Here is a 19,543-nt window from a genome sequence, read left to right as displayed (position 1 = left end):
AGGTGTGGCTGTTTACAGAGTGCTGTATCAAAGCATATTAAATGCAAAGTTGAAGAATTTGGGTAGGAAAAGGTGCACAAGCAACAGGGATGACCGCAAGCTTGAGAATACTGTCAAGCAAAGCTGATTCAAACACTTGGGAGAGCTTCACAAGGAGTGGACTGAAGCTGGAGTCAGTGCATCAAGAGTCACCACGCTCAGACGTCTTCAGGAAAAGGGTTACCAAGCCACTTCTGAAACAGAAACATCGTCAGAAGCATCTTACCTGAGCTAAGGCAAAAAAGAACTGGACTGTTGCTCAGTGGTCCAAAGTCCTCTTTTCAGATGAAAGTAAATTTTTTGCATTTCATTTGGAAATCAAGGTTCCAGAATCTGGTGGAAGAGTGGAGAGGAACATAATCCATGTTGCTTGAAGTCCAGTGTGAAGTTTCCACAGTCAGTGATGATTTGGGGTGCCATGTCATCTGCTGGGGTTGGTCCCCTGTGTTTTCTGAAGTCCACAGCCATCTACCAGGAAATTTTAGAGCTTCCTTCTGCTTCACGGAGATGCTGATTTCATTTTCCAGCAGTACTTGGCACCTGCCCACACTGCCAAAGGTACCAAAAGCTGGTTCAATGACCATGGTGTTCCTGTGCTTGATTGGCCAGCAAACTCACCTGACCTGAACCCCATAGAGAATCTATGGGGTATTGTTAAGAGTGTAGAGCTTGGTAGACCAGGACACACAGATAATTTGGGACATTCCTGAGCAGGAATCAAAGCTCCCACTCCCAGCATTTGACTGGCTGGCCGATTTCCTGCCCTACATCTCCTTATCTCAGGAGACCTTTAAAAAACAGGAGATATCTGAGAGGAACATCTGGATGTCTTTAAAGAACAGAACCTTCAATGTTCGTGACCGCGTTACTGTGGCTTTCTTACCACTTAAAAATAATTAAACCAGGAACAGGGCAAAGACCTTGTCATCTGGAAAGGATCCAGCACAGACCAGTCTTGATAACTTCTGATCCTGTAATGCAGTAATTCAATGATGTGTTTACGACACACGTCCGAGCTAAGAAGATCTCCAGATGCGTGTCCAATGGAATACTCGTGACCCCCGGACAACCCCTCTCTCTCTCTCTCTCTCATTTAACAATCATTTTCTTCTCAGTAACGGACAAAGAGACTCGAATCTTGCCTAAGGATTGCAAAAAGAACAAATTATAATTGTTTCTGCTCTTGAAGCAATATACTCGGAAACAATATATACAATATATTTACAATATATATTAAGGTTGTATTTCATGTAATTCATAAGCTTGCTGTGTTATTGGAATCTATGGTATTGTTGTAATCTTTCAATGTCTCACGATCACTATTGTTTAGTTTCACATGCTTGGTGTGATTTATTTAGAATTTAGGATCGTTTAATCGATGTATTAACCCATGTAAGTATATCAAATTAAGGCATGTACTTTGTGTATGCCAAATACCTAATGTTTGATGTTGAATGAGAGCTGATTTCGTCAGCAATAATCTGGTGTGGATGAAAGTTGACTTTTCTCATCATAATGTAGGATTACAACACTAATAGAAATCTGCTGTCAATAGTTTCTTCATGTGATAAAATAACTGAACAGATAATGTATGCACGTAAAGAAGCCGTGCAGGGCGGGGCTCCGCCCCACCGGAAGAATTCAATTGGGTCAGTCGCCCGTGGGTGGATCCCAAATCAGCCAGTTAAAGAAAGATGCCCAGCTGTGTCTCGCTCTCTCTGCTTGCTCGCGCGCTGTTTTGAAACTTCGGTTCCTGCTCTGATCGCGCTGTTAAGCGCTTCTTGCCATTAACATCATGGCCGAGCATTGAACAACGATCAAGACTCAGTCAAACTTCTAAAGAAACTTTAACACCTGAAGCCATAGAACTGAAATTAACTTCCTGAGCGCGTCACCACTCCACAGAGAAACCAACCAATTGCGAGAAGGGTTCCCCGTGACGATGACACATCAGCAGCCAATCCGCACACACTAGGTTCCCTTAACCAGGAAGGAATGGAACTCAACTTAAAGTAAAATCAAACAATCCTTCTTAATTCTGCTGGAAACTGGTTGTATTCATCTTTAAGAGTAAAGATAGTGAAGTTCTTTGCTTGTGACTCCCTCAGGTTGAAGTTGGAGCATTCTTGAAAACAAGCATTAGAACCTTAAACTCTCTTCAGATCAAAACAATTCATTGCCTGCAATGTGTGTGTGTGTTTACGTATTCTGTTTTGTGTTATTTAGCTTAGTATTGTGGTAGAGTAGTGAAATAAACTTTGATTCTATTAAGAAATCTCTTGTCTCTTGCTATGTGATTTTTTTCAAGTCAAACTATTTGCCAAAGATCGCGTTACCTATGCTAATGTTACCTAATATCAACATTACCTAATCAATTCAGTATTACTGTGGCCACGGAATTAATCTGAATTGTTAAGGCATACTGGTTTAATGCTTGCTGGACAAGTCGTTAATGAGGTATGGTTAATAAGGTATAAGTTGGACATTTTGATTAATATCAATTAATCATATAAATATCGAATCTTAAGAATAGATTCCCTAAAAGCTAAAATTAGAACAATAGTTCTAAAGTTACTACAAGAGGAAGATGAGAGACACCAGACCCAACAATGCAGATGACCTGAAGGCCGCTATCAAAGCAACCTGGGCTTCCATACCACCTGAGCAGTGCCACAGGCTGATTGCCTCCATGCCACGCCTCATCGATGCAGTAATTCATGCAAAAGGAGGCCCAACCAAGTATTGAGTGCATAGAAATGAACATACTTTTCAGAAGCCTGACATTTCTGTTTAAAATATCCTTTTTTTTAATTGATCTTATTTAATATTCAAATTGAATATTATAGGCTTGAAATATTTCACTCTGTGTAATGAATCTATATAATATATGGGTTTCACTTTCTGAAATGAGTGACAAAAAATATTGACCCTTTTCATGATATTCAAATTTTTTGCGATGTACCTGTACAGTATACAACTTATCCTTATACAGACCCACAGTCCATGCTATCAGTCCACTCATCCATATTTCCATTCATCCATCCATTATATCCGCTTATCCTCTGTAGGTCATATGGGAATGCTGGAGCATATCTCTGCATATTTCAGGATGAAGGCAAGGATAAAATAACACAGAAGAAAAGTAATCAGCGTTGGGGGTAACAGATTACAAGTAATGTGCATTATGGAATCCGATTACTTTTTTCAAGAAACTAATAATGCATTACATCTTTACAGTAATTACAACAATTTACAAGAATATATCTCAGTTACTTTTTCAAGTAATGAATGCCAGTTACTTTGTATTCCCATTTAGTGACTGACAGCTTTCCTGCCCCCATGTTGAGAGAAACTGAGAGTATGTGCAGAGTCGCTGTGTAAAAATAATGAAATATGTCAAATAACAAATATGCTTTATGTATTTAGTTCCATTTTATTAACCATGCAGTATTTTCTGCTGACCTTCAATGATCCAATATAACCATACTACTAAGCAAACATGACTTTAGATAAACATGTTTCTTTTTATTTTTATTGCTAAAGAGTGTTGAACTACTTCTTCTCCTGTGTCCTATTCTTCATGCAATCCAGAATGGCAGCACAATTAAAAGGTTTGTTTGAGCTGCATCCTCTACTGTACAGATGTGAATTTACATTTCATTCAACCTGAGGCTTATTCATTTCACTTTTGGTGTGAAATGGGGTTTTACATTTGCCAAAAATAGAACTTTTTATATTAAAAACAAACAAGCAAGCCCAGCCCAGATTTAAAATGTAACACAATGTAAGTAGTTGCTTTTTTAGGGAGTATAACAATACTGTAACGCATTACTTTAAGAAGTAACTTTCCCCAACACTGAAAGTAATTTAGCTTAATTGGATGAATACTGAATTGCTATTTAAAAAATAAACGGCTGCAAAAAAAAGCAAATACTTGCTAAAAGATTGACAGACTTATCCTTGACAGATTTGAGATATGACTCAACTGTACTCCAGAGACTTGTTTTGACTTGGACTTAATCTCAGTAACTTGTGAACATGTCTTATTATATATATATATATATATACAAGGCTGTGAAGGGGGAGTCAATTTCAAAAGGGTGGCCCTTAAGTTCCAGTTCAAGCCAGTCACATTTGTTTTAAGGGAATGAACAAAATTCCTAACTCATTAGCCTTTGAAAACTATGCGAGTACCACACATGTAGCAGAATCTTCTACGCACAACCAATACATAAAAAAAATACAACATCATTCTTCCTTGAGAACATTTAGACTGAAGTTGTTACACACATATAATGCTTCATCATTTGCTGGAGGCATGGTTTATCATGGCTGACAGCAAAAGCTGGGAACCGAAGCAACACCCATACATTATGAGGAATATGAAGAGGAAAATCCAGCAGATTTGGCTGTTTTTGGAAAAAACTACAATAACAGCTGAATTTTATTTTCTGCACAATAACTTTTATTTCAGTGTATCAATATTGAGACTATTTTATCAGTCCAGTTTGATTCATATTATATTAAATCCCACTTAATCCTAATGAGTAATTCTGGTCATGGAATTGTAACGCCCTAGAAATGGTGCATGGAACCTGATCTGTCAACAGTTAGACATTAGACTCACAGCTCACATTTATAGAAGCCCAACTTACCCCCCACAGACCTCATGTGAGACAAGTCCGTTTGGTCATCAACTTTCCTGAGAAGCCCCAACAGCTGCAGTTTGAGTCTGGTCTCTCAGCATAAATACTAGGACACTGTCATTTGGCTCCTTTTATCCGTGCACAAGTACAGTGCTGCACAGAGACCTTAAGAATCAGGAACGATCTGGACCAGGTCTCTGTACTATACTGTCCAGATATTCAGTGATTCTTTCACTGTTTCACTTCATTAGTTATTTTTGTGTAAATTTATTTTATTTGTCCATTAGCAGTGGATTCTTGACAAAATGCAGAAGGAAACCAAGACAAAAATCTTGTTTTTTGTGATCATGGTGGGCTCAGTGTGCATGTTAACAGCGGTGGTGACAGACCACTGGGCCGTGTTGAGTCCTCGAGTGGAGAACGTAAACACAACATGTGAGGCAGCCCACTTTGGCCTTTGGAGACTTTGTAAGAAACACATCTATATTGAGGACGAGGAATTAATTGGTAAAGGTTGTGGACCTATCAGTTTACCAGGGGGTAAGTGACAGATTATCTAATTATCTAAGGTGTTTTTTTAAATGACATAAGGACTTACCATGCATGCAGGCATGTTATGCATGCCTTTTTATCCATTAGTTTTAGTTTTGATGTTAATTTTGTACAAATATAATCATTCATACATAAGCACAATTTATGTTTGTCAACAAAACTAATTTCAACCATGCAAAACGCAGACCTTTAGATCAATAGCTTTTAATATAAGGATAAATTATAGTACTATAGTGTCAACCCTAATCCTATACCGATCATGTATAATTCTGTCTAAATCCTGTATAATTCTTGGCTAACACTTTGTATAATTAATAATTAGTTTGTTGAGAGAATAAATGTACAGAGCTGTTCTCTAGGCAAAGGGTGGCTAAACTTTGAAGATGCCAAAATCTTATTTTTTTAATTATAAAGTATAAGTTAATTTATAATTATAAGAAGTTTTATTTATTTAACGATTTTAGTCTATACATGATTCCCACACACCCATTTATGTTTTTGTTTCATAGTTTTGATGACTCTACAAGGCCTATTAGTTTGTATAAAATAGTGGATAATTAGTAAAATAGTAATAATAAAGAATAAGTAGATATGTCCAAACCTTTGACTTGTAGTGTTTGTATTGCTCACAAAAAACAGTTGTAGTACAAATAAGAGGAACGCGAGGAATACATTTTATATGATTTAAACTAGCCTAAATTTGACTTCTAATCGTTTTAACCAAAAGTTAAATATTTAAAGCAAAATATTAGCCCCCACCCCCAAACTTTGTCTAAATTTAGCCCTTTCCTCCTTCCAAAAACACACATCCAAAGTATTTATATATAATCAGAGGTTTTCAGAGTGTCTTCACGCAGAGAGTTCCATAAAATGAGTCCTTTGCACAATCTGATTCTGCTTTAGTCTAGATTTAAACTGCTGATTTTGTCTGGCCAGAGGAGAATGACACTATTTCGACAAACTATTTCCCCGTCTAAATACTGTAAAGCTGATACAAAGCCACCCAGTTTTATATCAAGCCGATATAAAGCTGCTTTGACACAATTTACATTGTTAAAAGCGCTATACAAATAATATTGACTTGACAATCTTTTAGCCCTCCTTTAATCCATAGTCTTCTAGCCCTTAGTCAGGCCCATGGATGGTCTGCAGATCTTCTGGGATTTCCCTGTCTGTGGGACTTGTTTAGGTGCTGACAACTCCAGCGTGGAGATCACTGCTAAAGTGGGAAAGCTGTAAGCAGAGTGACAGGAAGTACCTAACAGGTGTGGACTGTTAGTAACTCTGAACCTGACAGACAGGAAGTGACAAAGCCTTGGTGAGGGAGGTTAAAAGTATAGAATATATATGTCGACAGAGACAGTTTACATTAATTAGAATAGCAGTATTTTCTTTGCACTAATTATAGTGCTGCTATACAGCTATAATAACAACTTAATAATAATGATTATTATTTTTTATAATTAAACAAATTATTAAAATCATTAATTTATGCAACCTTTTTGGGATCATATCCTTAAAGCCCCGACACCTAACACTAACCATATTAAACACGCTGATCAGTAAAAGTGTAATTTTTTTTGCCCCAAACTTTAATTGAAGCTTATACTTAAGTTTAATTTACTGTTTTTAACATGTTAAAACGTAGCAGCTGTGTGAGTATGTGTGTGACTGCCCTTGTAAATGTAGTCAGTAAAATCTATAATTAGGCTGTGTAAATAGTCAGCTGTCCCAAGAGGGGAGACACTCTGAATTTAAGAGTGGTATGATTCCATTACTGTGACTGACGGTCACATCTGAGAGAACAGTATAGATGCCTGCCACCTTTTTCTCAACACATAAATCCCTATTAGCCCTCAAATAATACCACTTTGACTGTGGCCCAAATCATCACGAGAATAAAATTATAACTTACATTATGCTTTTTCAGCGACATGCTTTTGAGAATATAAAAATTTTGCTGATCTGTGTTTGTAGTATTAAATATAAATTACTTTACTTGAATGCTTCTTCCTCTCCCTATACTCCCTACTGGTACTGCATTGCAAAGCAGTTGCAAAAAGAGGCACTAATTCTATTTGAACATGAAAGGAGGTGGTGGAAATTAAATTACAGCATGACAAAAACCTTTGGAAACATAATATCTGGCGTAAGACATGGCATTATTACAGTCATTACTTTTAATATAGATTCATATGAGAGTTTCTGGAAGTGCGCAGTGAGTATTAGGAATAGTGTTGCAATCAGCTTTGCTCTGTGTCATATTAAAAGAAGACATATGATATGTTTTAGCCCTCCTTGCCAATGATTGCATCAATACAAGGCACATGATTCTACCATTTGTTTATTATTTGGCACAACATGAAAGACTAGCTCAACATGCCATGCTGCACTACAACAATCTTTCAGTCATTTCTCTAAATAAAGCAACACCATTGAAGGTGAACAACAGCAGATTGGAAGATATTGTTAAAAACCTGTTCTCCCCTTTTTTGAACAGTGATTGTCTCATCAAAGCACAGCAAACTTTGCCTTCGGCCTCATGTGTTCAGTTTGGTCACATTGGCAGTCTCATGGAGCCAACTCTTCAACAGTTGTCAGATAACTCAGCATTTATATTTAGCTGCTCGTGAAATTTACATGGGACATAAAAAAAAAAAAAAACAACTCTGCAGTTGACACTTAAGGCAACAGGTGACTCACACAAGAATTCTTCTGTGGGACTGAATAAGCCCTGGCTAATAATAAGAGGCAGATCAGCAAAAGTAGTTTTTTATTTTCTCAGTCTTTTTGTATTTTTCTTTTCAGAATATAAAACATACATTCACTTAAATATTCTTAAATATATTAGTGGCTGGTGGGTGCGCTGTGGGGCCGGGGGCCTTGTATCTCCAACCTGTACCAGCTTTGGCCTGGTTTTCTTGCCTCTGGCAGGTTCAGCACTACATGCCTTGTTTCTTTTAATGCATCACTAGACGGTATACATACATCTATTTTAAAACAAGCAAGGGAAGAGGAGAGAGGAGGAAGGAGAGGGAGGAGAAGAGGGGGGAAAAAAAGAAGAAAAAAAAAAAGCATACATGTATATCAGACACACACAGGGTAAGTGGGACGTGAGCATGGGGGCCTGGGCTTTGCACTGGGCTGGCTTCACACTGCACGTCACAATTTTTTTTAATGCATCATACACTTAACAATACATATACAGTCCATATGTAAGGTAAACATGGCATGTGAGTGGCGGCCGGGGGTGAGACTTTGGTCCTTGTGCCCTGCAGCTCCTCTCCTAGATGGCTCGTCCTGGGCCTAAACTATGCCTTGCCCACGGAGGGCCCGAGGCAGCTTTACAATATCTTACTCTTTTTAGCTTTATTATTATTATTATTTTCTCTCTATTATTAATATTATTATTATTTTGTTATTAATACTATGATTACTACTATATTATTATTATTATTATTATTATTATTATTATTACTATCTTGTCCTATTTCTAATCCTCCAACTTTCCCCACATTTTTTTTTTTTAGTTAATTACTATCCTCTAATTTTTGTTATTAATGTTACTATTATTATTATTATTATTACTGTTGTACTTTTTTTTTGATTAATTTATTAATTTTTTTATTATTTTGTTTAGTTATACTTCCGAACCCAACACCCAGTCACACACACACACACACACACACACACATACTCACACAAACCATGTTGGCTGTCATGTATGTTTTGTTGTTACTCTGTATCTGATTTGTCACCTGTAAATAGCATGTTTGTTTGCATAAAAAAAAAAAAAAAAAAAAAAATATATATATATATATATATATATTTTTTTTTTTTTTTTTTTTTTTTTTTTTTTTTTTCTTTCTTATATCAGGTTTCTTTAAAAGGTATAATAAATAATATTAATTTAATTAAATCATTAATAATATTTAAATTTGTATTTATTTTTTTCCCCAGAAATCAACTGTTCTTACTTCAGACACTTCACACCAGGGGAAGATTCTGAGATCTTTGAAGTTAAAACTCAGAGAGGTGAGTTCAAACCAACACTGTACACCATTACTTCTGCAATATGTGCTGTAAAAGGTAATGAACTGGGAAAGAATCACAGGTATATAGCGGACAAACTGAATTATTATGTTTATAGAAACTTCTAGGAAAGAGCTCTGAAGCATGATATATTATATTGTATTTGAAAATCATTGTCCTTGACAACAATAGCTCTTTCTCTACTCAGAATACAACATCTCAGCAGCTGCCATAGCCGTCTTCAGTCTTGTCTTCATAATTCTGGGCACATTGTGTGTGTTGGGTTCCCTCAGAAAGGGAAAGGACTATCTGTACAAGCCTGCTGGCATGTTTTTTGCTTTTGCAGGTAGGATGGAACATCTAATCATTCTCTTACAAATAATTAATACGACACACTGCATTTTAGAAAATGACATTAACAAAATGTTGTGTCCAAAAAAGGTATTTAGACACTTGTTTAAATGAGCATTGAACATTAGATAACAATCAACATTTATTTTAATGAAAGATAGTACAAACACTTTGTAATTAAAACATTTAAAAAAAAGAGATGCTTTTTGAGGCCACTGTACATTGATTCTCATATATTTTCTGTCCTCAGGTCTGTGTGCCATCATCTCGGTAGAGGTAATGCGTCAGTCAGTCAAGAGGATGATAGAAAGTGAGGAGACTATCTGGATCGAGTATTACTATTCCTGGTCTTTTGCGTGTGCATGCACGGGTTTTGTCCTGCTCCTCCTCAGTGGAATTGGTCTGCTGCTGGTCTCCATGCCACAGATGCCTAGAAATCCTTGGGAAACCTGCATGGACGCTGAGCCTGAACAGATATAGAGCAAGAATTCCAGATTACAGCAGGTAAACCACTGTCTCAAAATATATCTAGACCTCTTTGATACAACGTCAGAGCTTGACAAGCAGAGGTCATAAATTTAGCTCAGTATCTTTTTTTTCCCCCTTGCGAACTGGCACTGAAGAATATAGATGTGTAACACACCCTTTTACATCCAACCATGCCAGCAAGAAGCCAAGCTTTTCAATCTTTATATTATTTTTATTTACATATATGTTACATTTAACATCATATTGTATAAAATCTTTGAGATGTAATATGAAGAGCGGAGCTGGCATTATGTAGCTGGAACCTTTGTGTAATAATGCTGTACATTAACAGACATACAGGGAAAGTTTACGACAATGGGATGGTTTAAATGGAGAAGTGTTGCGAAGAAATTGTGATTATCTGTGTGAAGGATTGAAAAATTATTAACATCTGACTAGCATGTTCAAACGCTGATGTAACTGGAAAAGTTAATCTGCACTAATTTGCAGATTTGAAGATTTTGCTCCAGAAAGCATAATTAATATCCTGTAAGTGGAATTATTTTATTTGATTTTTTTAAGATACGTGAATGCTACTTTGGTTTTGTGCTTAATAAATCTAATTTTATTGATGACCATTTTAACAATAATTCTCTTTTGCCTGGGCACAGTGATGCTCTAAACTGCCCTGAGCAAGAATGCAAATGTTTGGTCTGCTCTGGTTGCTGAAAGGTTGGCCAGACATTTTGGAATAATTTCAGATCTTACAGGTGCAAAGAAAATGGCAATCTCACTCTTATGTGAAAAAGTACAATTATTCTAAGAAATTCCAAGTCTACAGCTTCCTGAAATGCACCCACAAACTGTGTTTACAAGCTTGAAATGGATTGGTGTGCTCACTATTGTTTTGAGAAGAATGTGCTTCTGTAATTTATAATTTATGACCCTCTCAGGAACTGTGGTCATTTTTGGGTCTGCACAAATCCGGTTTATGTATAGAGCTGTAACCTGTATAGATCAGAAGAAAATCTTCACTCAAACTGGCTTGTATGTATAAAACAAAGATCTTAACATCAAATGTATTGCCTATTTAAATTCATCAGGGTTTTTGATATTAAATTAAATACTATAGAACCTTTTAAACTTAAAGCTCAGTGGGCTTAAAAAGTCTTATTAGACCTGGTTCCTCAAACTCTTTTATAAAGTTGGCAGTTGGATTTAGAATGTGGGAATCACTGTCACTCACAAACACCAACAGGGTGTCAGAACCAATAGGGTGTTGTGAGCAGCGCTTGGACAACCAAAGTTTGAGAGCCTGCTTGTGGTCCTTCCCTTTTTTCCTTTTCTCTCCTGTCAATTCCTATCATTGCCATTGTTGAAAAAAAAGCTGACCCAATTTTGAGTTTGTAATGGCAATTAGAATCGTCATTTTACCATATGCTGAGGCAATTTCACAAAAATCATTAATTTGACAGATCAAACTTTGTAATTATTTTTTTTGATGTTGTTTGCATGCAGAACAAGAGACCTGGATGATTGGATCGTGTTTTGCTGCCCAACAGAATAAATGTATATCTGGTATTATCACCTTATGTCATGAATTTCTAATAAAACAAATAAGCTAACTCCCATATTCATATCGATGTTCATTCTGTCTCCTTTACTGTGATTTATTCGAAAGTGACATAAAAAAAGATTGACTTTAATGTTCACCATACACCAGAGGTTTTAATTTAGATTGAATTGCATTTAGCTACTGCATTTTTGTAGCGGTTTATATAGTTTTACTACATAATATTATCTAGGCATAGTCTGGGCTTGAAAACGAAAAAAAATAAGTCAATCGGTTCACTCCGAGCAGAATCGATATTTTAATGTTTCTGTTCCTTCATTCCTCTGTATTATTACCGTTCAGATTTTTTTAATTGTCTTTGCCTATAATAATAATAATAATAATAATAATAAAATAAATTTGTTTTCTTTACAGAAAACGAAAGGAAAAACAGGAATCGATCTTAACCCGCTGCGCTTAGTCACAGCCAACATCATCTTTTCTAGATTTGCCTATACTAAACAAAAGAAAAAATCTATTAATGCTTTAAAGACATTAAAGTATTTTTAAAGATATTTAAAAATGCTGCATTGTTTAAAAAAACGCTACTTGTATAAAATTGCGTTTTGAGAAAAACAAACAAATAGGCTGTAGCGTCGCATTTTAGGCTATTATTCAGAAATGATGAAGGCTGAAATGCCGGTAAATCAATTTTTTTTTTACAAACATTATAAACACAGTTATTAGTTTATCTCCACAACAAATCCTCTAAACTTAAGGATATAGCCTATAGGCTATAAAAACGTAAATCCAAAACAAATGAAAGGTGAAACAGCACGAATCCAAATGTTTCCATATTAGTGTCGAAGTATCTGGATGCTAAACTATTGTACTTTCATGGATGCAAAACATGATCCTTCACATATAGCACACTGAGGCGCTGGACACGCGGGACGCAACAGATTGGACAATGGAGCACTGTAACTTTTTATACGTTTCTTTAACTGTATTTTATTTTGGTAATGAACTGGCTGCAATGTCGCAAAAATGTTGTCTTTGTCCGCGTGAGGCGCCGGCGCCATATTGCCATACCAACGCTGGTTGGTTATACAGATGTAAGATATCATTCAAAACTGTCAAGCTTTGGCAAAATAAAGAAAACTAATTTCTGCCATCTCGTTTTCCTTTCCGAGAACTTTGGAACGCGTCACAATGAACCGTAAGCCTAACTCAGCATTTTTCTTCTTATTTCATTTCGTTAATCTGTCAATGATTTAAGTGATATATATTTAGTGTATATAGGCATATATATTCCTTTTTATGTAAGCCTATAGTTTTATTGTTTTTTTCTCAGTTCACAGAAGCGCTGCAGGTGCATAAGATCCAGTGGTGAGTGACACGCAGATATACCCGGAAAGGTCAAGGATTTGCTTTTACCCACTTGTGCGCGGATACTTAACATCATTTTGTGACAGACAATTCACACGTTCATTCATAAATTCACCCAGTCTGTGTTGCACCATCTTTTTTATAATCACGCCGTATTTCTGTTGAGACTATTGTGCAACTCTTGCGCAGCATTGAGTGCGCAAGCTTGAAATTAATTAATGTGAATCAATAAAGGAGATATGAAATGAACAACACCCTTTCGGTGTTTTCGTAAGCCTGCCCCTGAAGCCTGCCCCTGCCTACTGATGCTTCAGGTGACAATGCAAACAGATGACAGGAACTTTAACATTATAAAAACCACAGAAAATGAGCCAGATAAGGCTGATACTATCCTGCACGGTACAGAAAAGGAGGCCGATGCTGTTGTAGCATTAGGGTCATTCCTGTTATACAGTGACTTTTCTGTCTCTATGATTTACTTACTCGTATTATCTCTAAAATAGTCACATTTATAAGAAATTGCTTAAATTATACATAATAGGTCTACTTTATCACTTAAACAGAGATAATAGACATAAACAATATTTAGTTTTTTTTACACAACTTTTTATTGTATAGGTATTTAACTGTATAGGTGTTGATACATGATAGTTTTATCATGTCCTCAGTGCAAAGTAATCAACTTACACTAGAAATATAAACCATGAAATGATAAAAACCTCAAAATATTTTAAAATTATGTTATGGATTAGGCTAAACTTCATCTAATCATACATATAAATTATGTGAAACTATATATATAAGTGTCAACTCTCACTCCTACATTTTTTTTTTTTTTACATTTTTGAAATGTTCTCCTGCTTGTCACACTCTTAAAGTTCCACCTTGTTAAGCTATATTATGGAGAATGTTTGTCCGATCAAAGAAAAATAAGAAAACTGATCTGACATATACAAGTTATGTTCATCTATAGAAGGTTAGAGAGCTAAATGTTGATCACTCAAAAAAAAAACTACAGCTAATTTAGCTCAAAATTGTCCACCCTGTTAGATTCCACCCTGTTAGGTCTATAGGTGGAAATTGTAATAGAATAACTAGTATTTATTGTATACTGCAAATTAATCTACCTCCAAGAAACTTTTCAGGGGCAATGTACATGAATAAAATTGTATTTATGTACACTACCGCTCAAAAGTTTTAGATCAGCAAGAATTTTAATGTTTTTAAAAGAAGTCTCTTCTGCTCACCAAAGCTTCATTTATTTGATCAAAAATACAGCAAAAACAGTAATTGTGAAATATTTTTACAGTTTAAAATAACTGTTTTCTATTTTAATACATTTTAAAATGCAATTTATTTCTGTTTTGGAAATCTGAATTTTCAGCATCATTACTACAGTCTTCAGTGTTACATGATCCTACAGAAATAATTCTAATATGCTGATTTGTTGATATTAATGTTGAAAACAGATGTGATACTACCTTTTCTAATATCTTTGACAGAAAAGGGAGATTCGAGATTGGTCTTTAATTAATTCTTTGGGGTCAAGTTGTAGTTTTTAAATGAGGCTTAATAACAGCCAGTTTGAAGGTTTTTGGCACATATCCTAATGACAATGATGAGTTAATAATATTCAGAAGAGGATCTATTACTTCTGGAACCACCTCTTTTAGGAGCTTAGATGGAACAGGGTCTAAAATACAGGTTGTTTGTTTAGATGATTTAACAAATTTATACAATTCTTCATTTCCAATAAAATCCAAGAGAATGAGTGGAATTGTTCCTCAGGGGATCTGTAGTGTCTGATGCGATACTGTGGCTGACAGCTGCATGGTTACAATTTTATCTTTAATAGTTTCGATCTTGGAAGTAAAGTAGTTCATAAAGTCATTACTACTGTGCTGCTGGGTAATGTCTGCACCTGCTGATGTTATATTTTTTGTTCATTTAGCCACTGTATTAAATAAATAGTCAAGTCATCTTTATTTATATAGCGCTTTTAACAATACAGAATGTGTCAAAGCACTTAACAGTATTAAATTGGAGGACAGAGTGCCAGTAATGTATAAAAATAAAATTAAACACTCAATTTTCAGTTAAGGCATTTCATTATTGAGTCCAGAGATGTCATTGTCTAGATCAGTTTAGTTTAAATAGTATCTGCTAAATCAAATTGACGATAATCACTAGAAATTAAGTGTCCCCAACTGAGCAAGCCAGAGGTGACAGCGGCAAGGAACCAAAACTCTCTCTGTGACAGAATGAAGAAAAAAAAAACCTTGGGAGAAACTAGGCTCGGTTGGGGGGTCAGTTCTCCTCTGGCCAGGAGATAATTGTTTATTTATTGTTTTAATTAATATTTTAAATGTATAAATATATTTATTTCTATTTTATATTTTTGCAATTTCTAACAATAATAGTATTATTTATTTTATTATATTTTTTAGTTATTTTCTTTTATTTTTATTTTTAGTTTTATTGCATTTAAGTCGAGGTCTTCATTGAGGATATGTCCCCGGGGCTCATCCAGGTGTCCCTGCCTCCACCGACGATCAGAGAGACATCATCTCCCGGCGCCGATCCACCATCTGATCCGGACACGGACTGAGAAACAGAATAAGAAAGAAACAGACAAATATTAGCGTAGATGCCATTCTTCTTACGATGTAACGAGTACATCGTGTGTTATGGGGAGTGTTCCCGGTTCTGGTTGATCTAATTAATGCAGCCTAACAATCCTTTAATGGATTTGAATAGAAGCGTATTAGTGTGTTATGTGTAAACCAGGTTAAAGAAATGGGTCTTTAATCTAGATTTAAATTGACAGAGTGTGCCTGCCTCCCGAACAGTGTTAGGTAGATTGATCCAGAGTTTGGGCGCTAAATAGGAAAAGGATCTGCCGCCCGCAGTCGATTTTGATATTCTAGGTATTATCAAACGGCCAGAGTTTTGAGAACAGAGTGGACGTGGATGACTATAATGCAATAAGAGCTCGCTCAAGTACTGAGGAGCTAAGCCATTCAGGGCTTTATAAGTAGTTAACAAGATTTTAAAATCTATATGATGTTTCATAGGGAGCCAGTGCAGTGTTGACAGAACCGGGCTAATATGGTCTGTATACAGTAGCCAGTACAAACATCGCAGGGAATTTATCATTAACACTTGTTTCTTTGGATAACGTTATATGAAGCACCATTAATTCAAACAAATTATACTTGAAACCTGACCTCTGAGAAATACTGAAAATATTGCTATAAATTGTGGCAACACCTCCCCCTTTACCTTTTGGACGCGGTTCATGTTTGTTACAGTAATCTTGGGGCGTAGACTTGTTTAAAGTAATGTAGTCATCTGGTTTTAGCCAGGTTTCTGTCAAACAAAGAACATCTAGTTTATGGTCAGTGATCATATAATTTACAAAAAGTGCTTTTGTAGAAAGGGATCTAATATTCAATAAGCCAAGCTTTATCATTTGTTTATGTGTATTATATCTGTTTTTTATTTGTTGAACATCAATTAAATTGTTACTCTTACTTTGGTTTGGATGTTTTCTGTATTTTTTAGTTCGGGAAACAGACACAGTCTCTATAGTGTGATATCTAGGTGAAAGAGTCTCTATGTGCAGAGAATTAACTGACTTCTGTTTACGTGAGGTGGCTAGCAGACGGTCGGTTTAGCCAGTCTGTCTGCTTCCTGATCTGGGCCCCAGTTAGTCAAGTACGAACTCTAAGACTATGTGCCATATTTCTAGAGAGAAGAGCGGCACCACCCCAAGAGGGATGAAGACCATCTCTTTTCAACAGGTCAGGTCTGCCCCAAAAATTCTTCCAATTGTCTATGAAACCTAAGTTATGTGACGACAGTCTGCTATGAATCTCATCGCCACGGTAAGCAGGGAGGGGACCAGAGCATATTACAGTGTCTGGCATCGTACTTGCAAGTTCACGCACCTCTTTAACATTATATTTAGTGATCTCTGACTAGCGAAGTCGAACGTCATTAGCACCGACGTGAATAACAATCGTACTGAATTTACATTTAGCATTAACCAGCACTTTAAATTTGTCAAGATGTCAGGCGCTCTGGCTCCCGGTAAAACAATGGACTATGGTGGCTGGTGTCTCTATTTTCACGTTCCGTACAATAGAATTGCCAGTAACTAGAGCACTTTCATCAGGTTTCTCAGTGGGTGCGTCACTGAGTGAGGAGAACCTGTTTGATGTTTTGATCGGAACGGAAGAGTGGTGTTTTGACCCGTGACTAGGCTGCCTCACAGTCACCCAGTTGCCCTGCTGCACGGGCTCAATCGGAACCGAACAATGTACAGGACTCCCTGAGCTAGTCGCATCCAAAGTAGTATCTAAAGTTTGGATCCGTGTCTCTAAATCTGAAATCTTCTCTGTCAGCCTAACTATTTCCCTGCATTTATCACATGTGAATCCCTCGTCGTCGACAGAGAGAGATAAACCGTACATATGGCAAACAAAAATAGCAGGAGAAGAAGCCATTACTCACCGTGATTGAAGAATGATTCGCTTACCACTGTTGTTTGATGAACTCGTGAAAAATGGAGCGAGAAAAAAGAAAACAATAGTAGGCGTGAATAGAAACGCGAGTGACAAGCTAACCGGCTAACTAATGCTAGCGCACTGCACTCGCGGTTTTAAAAAGCAAACAATCAAATTAGTTTGATAGATAATAGCAGAAATATGGTGGGAATTAAGTTATATATCATCACTTTAGACAACAGAGAGTGAAAGTAAGATAGAGATTCAACAGAAACTCCTTAGAAAATAATTTCATAATTGATATAGTTAGTTACATCTAATATTATGTTTGTTTTATTTTCCATAATTAGTTTTTGTTCACATTTGGGTGCATAAATCAAATATGGCACATTAAGCCATTTTACAAATGTGAGATGTCATTCTCAAGAGAGATGCACAATGCACCACATCAGTTGTCCCAGCTGGAATCAAGGCTCTAGGGAGTTCTGAGGTCCTTTTAGACTTGGGGGATGCCAGCTGGGCTGAAGCAGGAAGAGAGGAGTCCTATATAAGCAGATTTTTTTTCCTCTAGAACTTGAAGATGATTTGTATTGACAGAACTTACATCATCATTGCCATTATAGTCTACACACAGTCGTAATTTAATTTCAGTTAAAAACGAAAATGATAAAATTATACTGGCAATTATCACTGATTTCTCAAGAGCTTGTTGTTAGGCTACAATGTAAGAACATCTTTACTGTATATCTCATATTGGCTGATTCTCAACATACACAACATTGAGATCTCTCTCGTGTTTATAACACGATTCAGGCTGTGAGTGCAACAAGGAAAATCAGCACATATGTTCTTATCATTCATGTGCATTAAAAAATATATATTTTTATGTGTGGAAGTGGAGGAGTGTTTCCTAAAATCAACATACAGAACCTTAATGGAGTTCCTCTGAAATAGCATCACAGATGGCAAATGCCAGTCAACGTAATTTCTGTAGAACAAGCTAACTACTGTTAACTAATAATCTATCATTTCAGTCCAGCCACAAGATCCGTGCTGGGAATGGGCATATCTTTAGACATTATGTAAAAATCAGCATGGGCATCAGCATTTTCATGTGAAACATTCAGTACAAGGCATCAGGCAATGTTTCAGTGTATATTGTAGAACAGTCTTCAACCTTTTGAGGTTTTATCCATATAACACTATGACGGTATTCGCTTTCTTAACACTTCACACTTTTGGAAAGCCTTCCAGAAGCTTGGTGTCCATAAGTGCCAAGACAACTCCCAAAACATGTAAAGCCAGGCTTGTAAAAAATTACATGGGCTTACCTGGAGCTTGCATAAAAGACTTGTAGATTGTGCAAGTATAGCCAACTCTGCCACTATTATGGTGTATATTTCCTTAAGAAAAAAAGAAAAGAAAAAGATAAAGCATGAAGGAAGGACAAACAAGCTCCTGATTCATGGACTAAATAATCCTTTACTTCCACCTAGTGGAATAAAATTGCATTGAAGTCCATTGCAATTGAAGTCCATATTGGTTATAGATTGTGGCATGAACTGTGGAAAAGATGTACAGGTAGATTTAATAAAAAAAAAAAAAAATTTAATTAAAAAAATTCAATAAAGAAATTAGGTTATGTGGTATCTCTAGAACATGAGCCAAGTAATCTGAAGATATGATTTTCTGACACATGATATATGAAATAAAACAAAAACATTACATTCTATTTTTTTTCTATATCTGTAACGTGTCCAATTACTACCTTTTTTTTTATCTTAGCAGTCAATGTTTAGGACCTAGTTTTTTGGTCTCGATTTCACATTTATACCATTTACATTTTTTGTCTGTACATTCAGTTTTAGTATAAAGTATGAAAAAGTATGATTATAAATACAGCTTGAATTACAATAATATTTCTGCACTTGAGTCCTCATTCTCTATATTATCAGCTCGGATATTTAGAGCAGTGTTTCTCATATCTTTTTTTAGATGGCGAAACA

The 19,543-nt window shown here is 36.0% G+C and overlaps 1 protein-coding gene across 1 annotated transcript; it reads left to right on the top strand.

The window, feature by feature from the left end:
* The first annotated feature begins 4,701 nt into the window (after positions 1-4,701).
* Positions 4,702-11,718, top strand: LOC306879304 (voltage-dependent calcium channel gamma-1 subunit-like). The gene is made up of 5 exons (XM_079432132.1): positions 4,702-5,225; positions 9,198-9,272; positions 9,478-9,615; positions 9,871-10,124; positions 11,607-11,718. The coding sequence occupies exons 1-4, from the start codon at positions 4,991-4,993 to the stop codon at positions 10,098-10,100; spliced, it is 678 nt and encodes a 225-aa protein (XP_079288258.1). The 5' UTR covers positions 4,702-4,990; the 3' UTR covers positions 10,101-10,124; positions 11,607-11,718.
* Positions 11,719-19,543: the final 7,825 nt, after the last annotated feature.

This window comes from Barbus barbus (genome assembly GCF_936440315.1).
Source record: "Barbus barbus genome assembly, chromosome: 13".
Taxonomy (NCBI): domain Eukaryota; kingdom Metazoa; phylum Chordata; class Actinopteri; order Cypriniformes; family Cyprinidae; genus Barbus; species Barbus barbus.
Note: the sequence above shows the minus strand (reverse complement) of the source record. Positions and strands in the feature narration are given on the sequence as shown.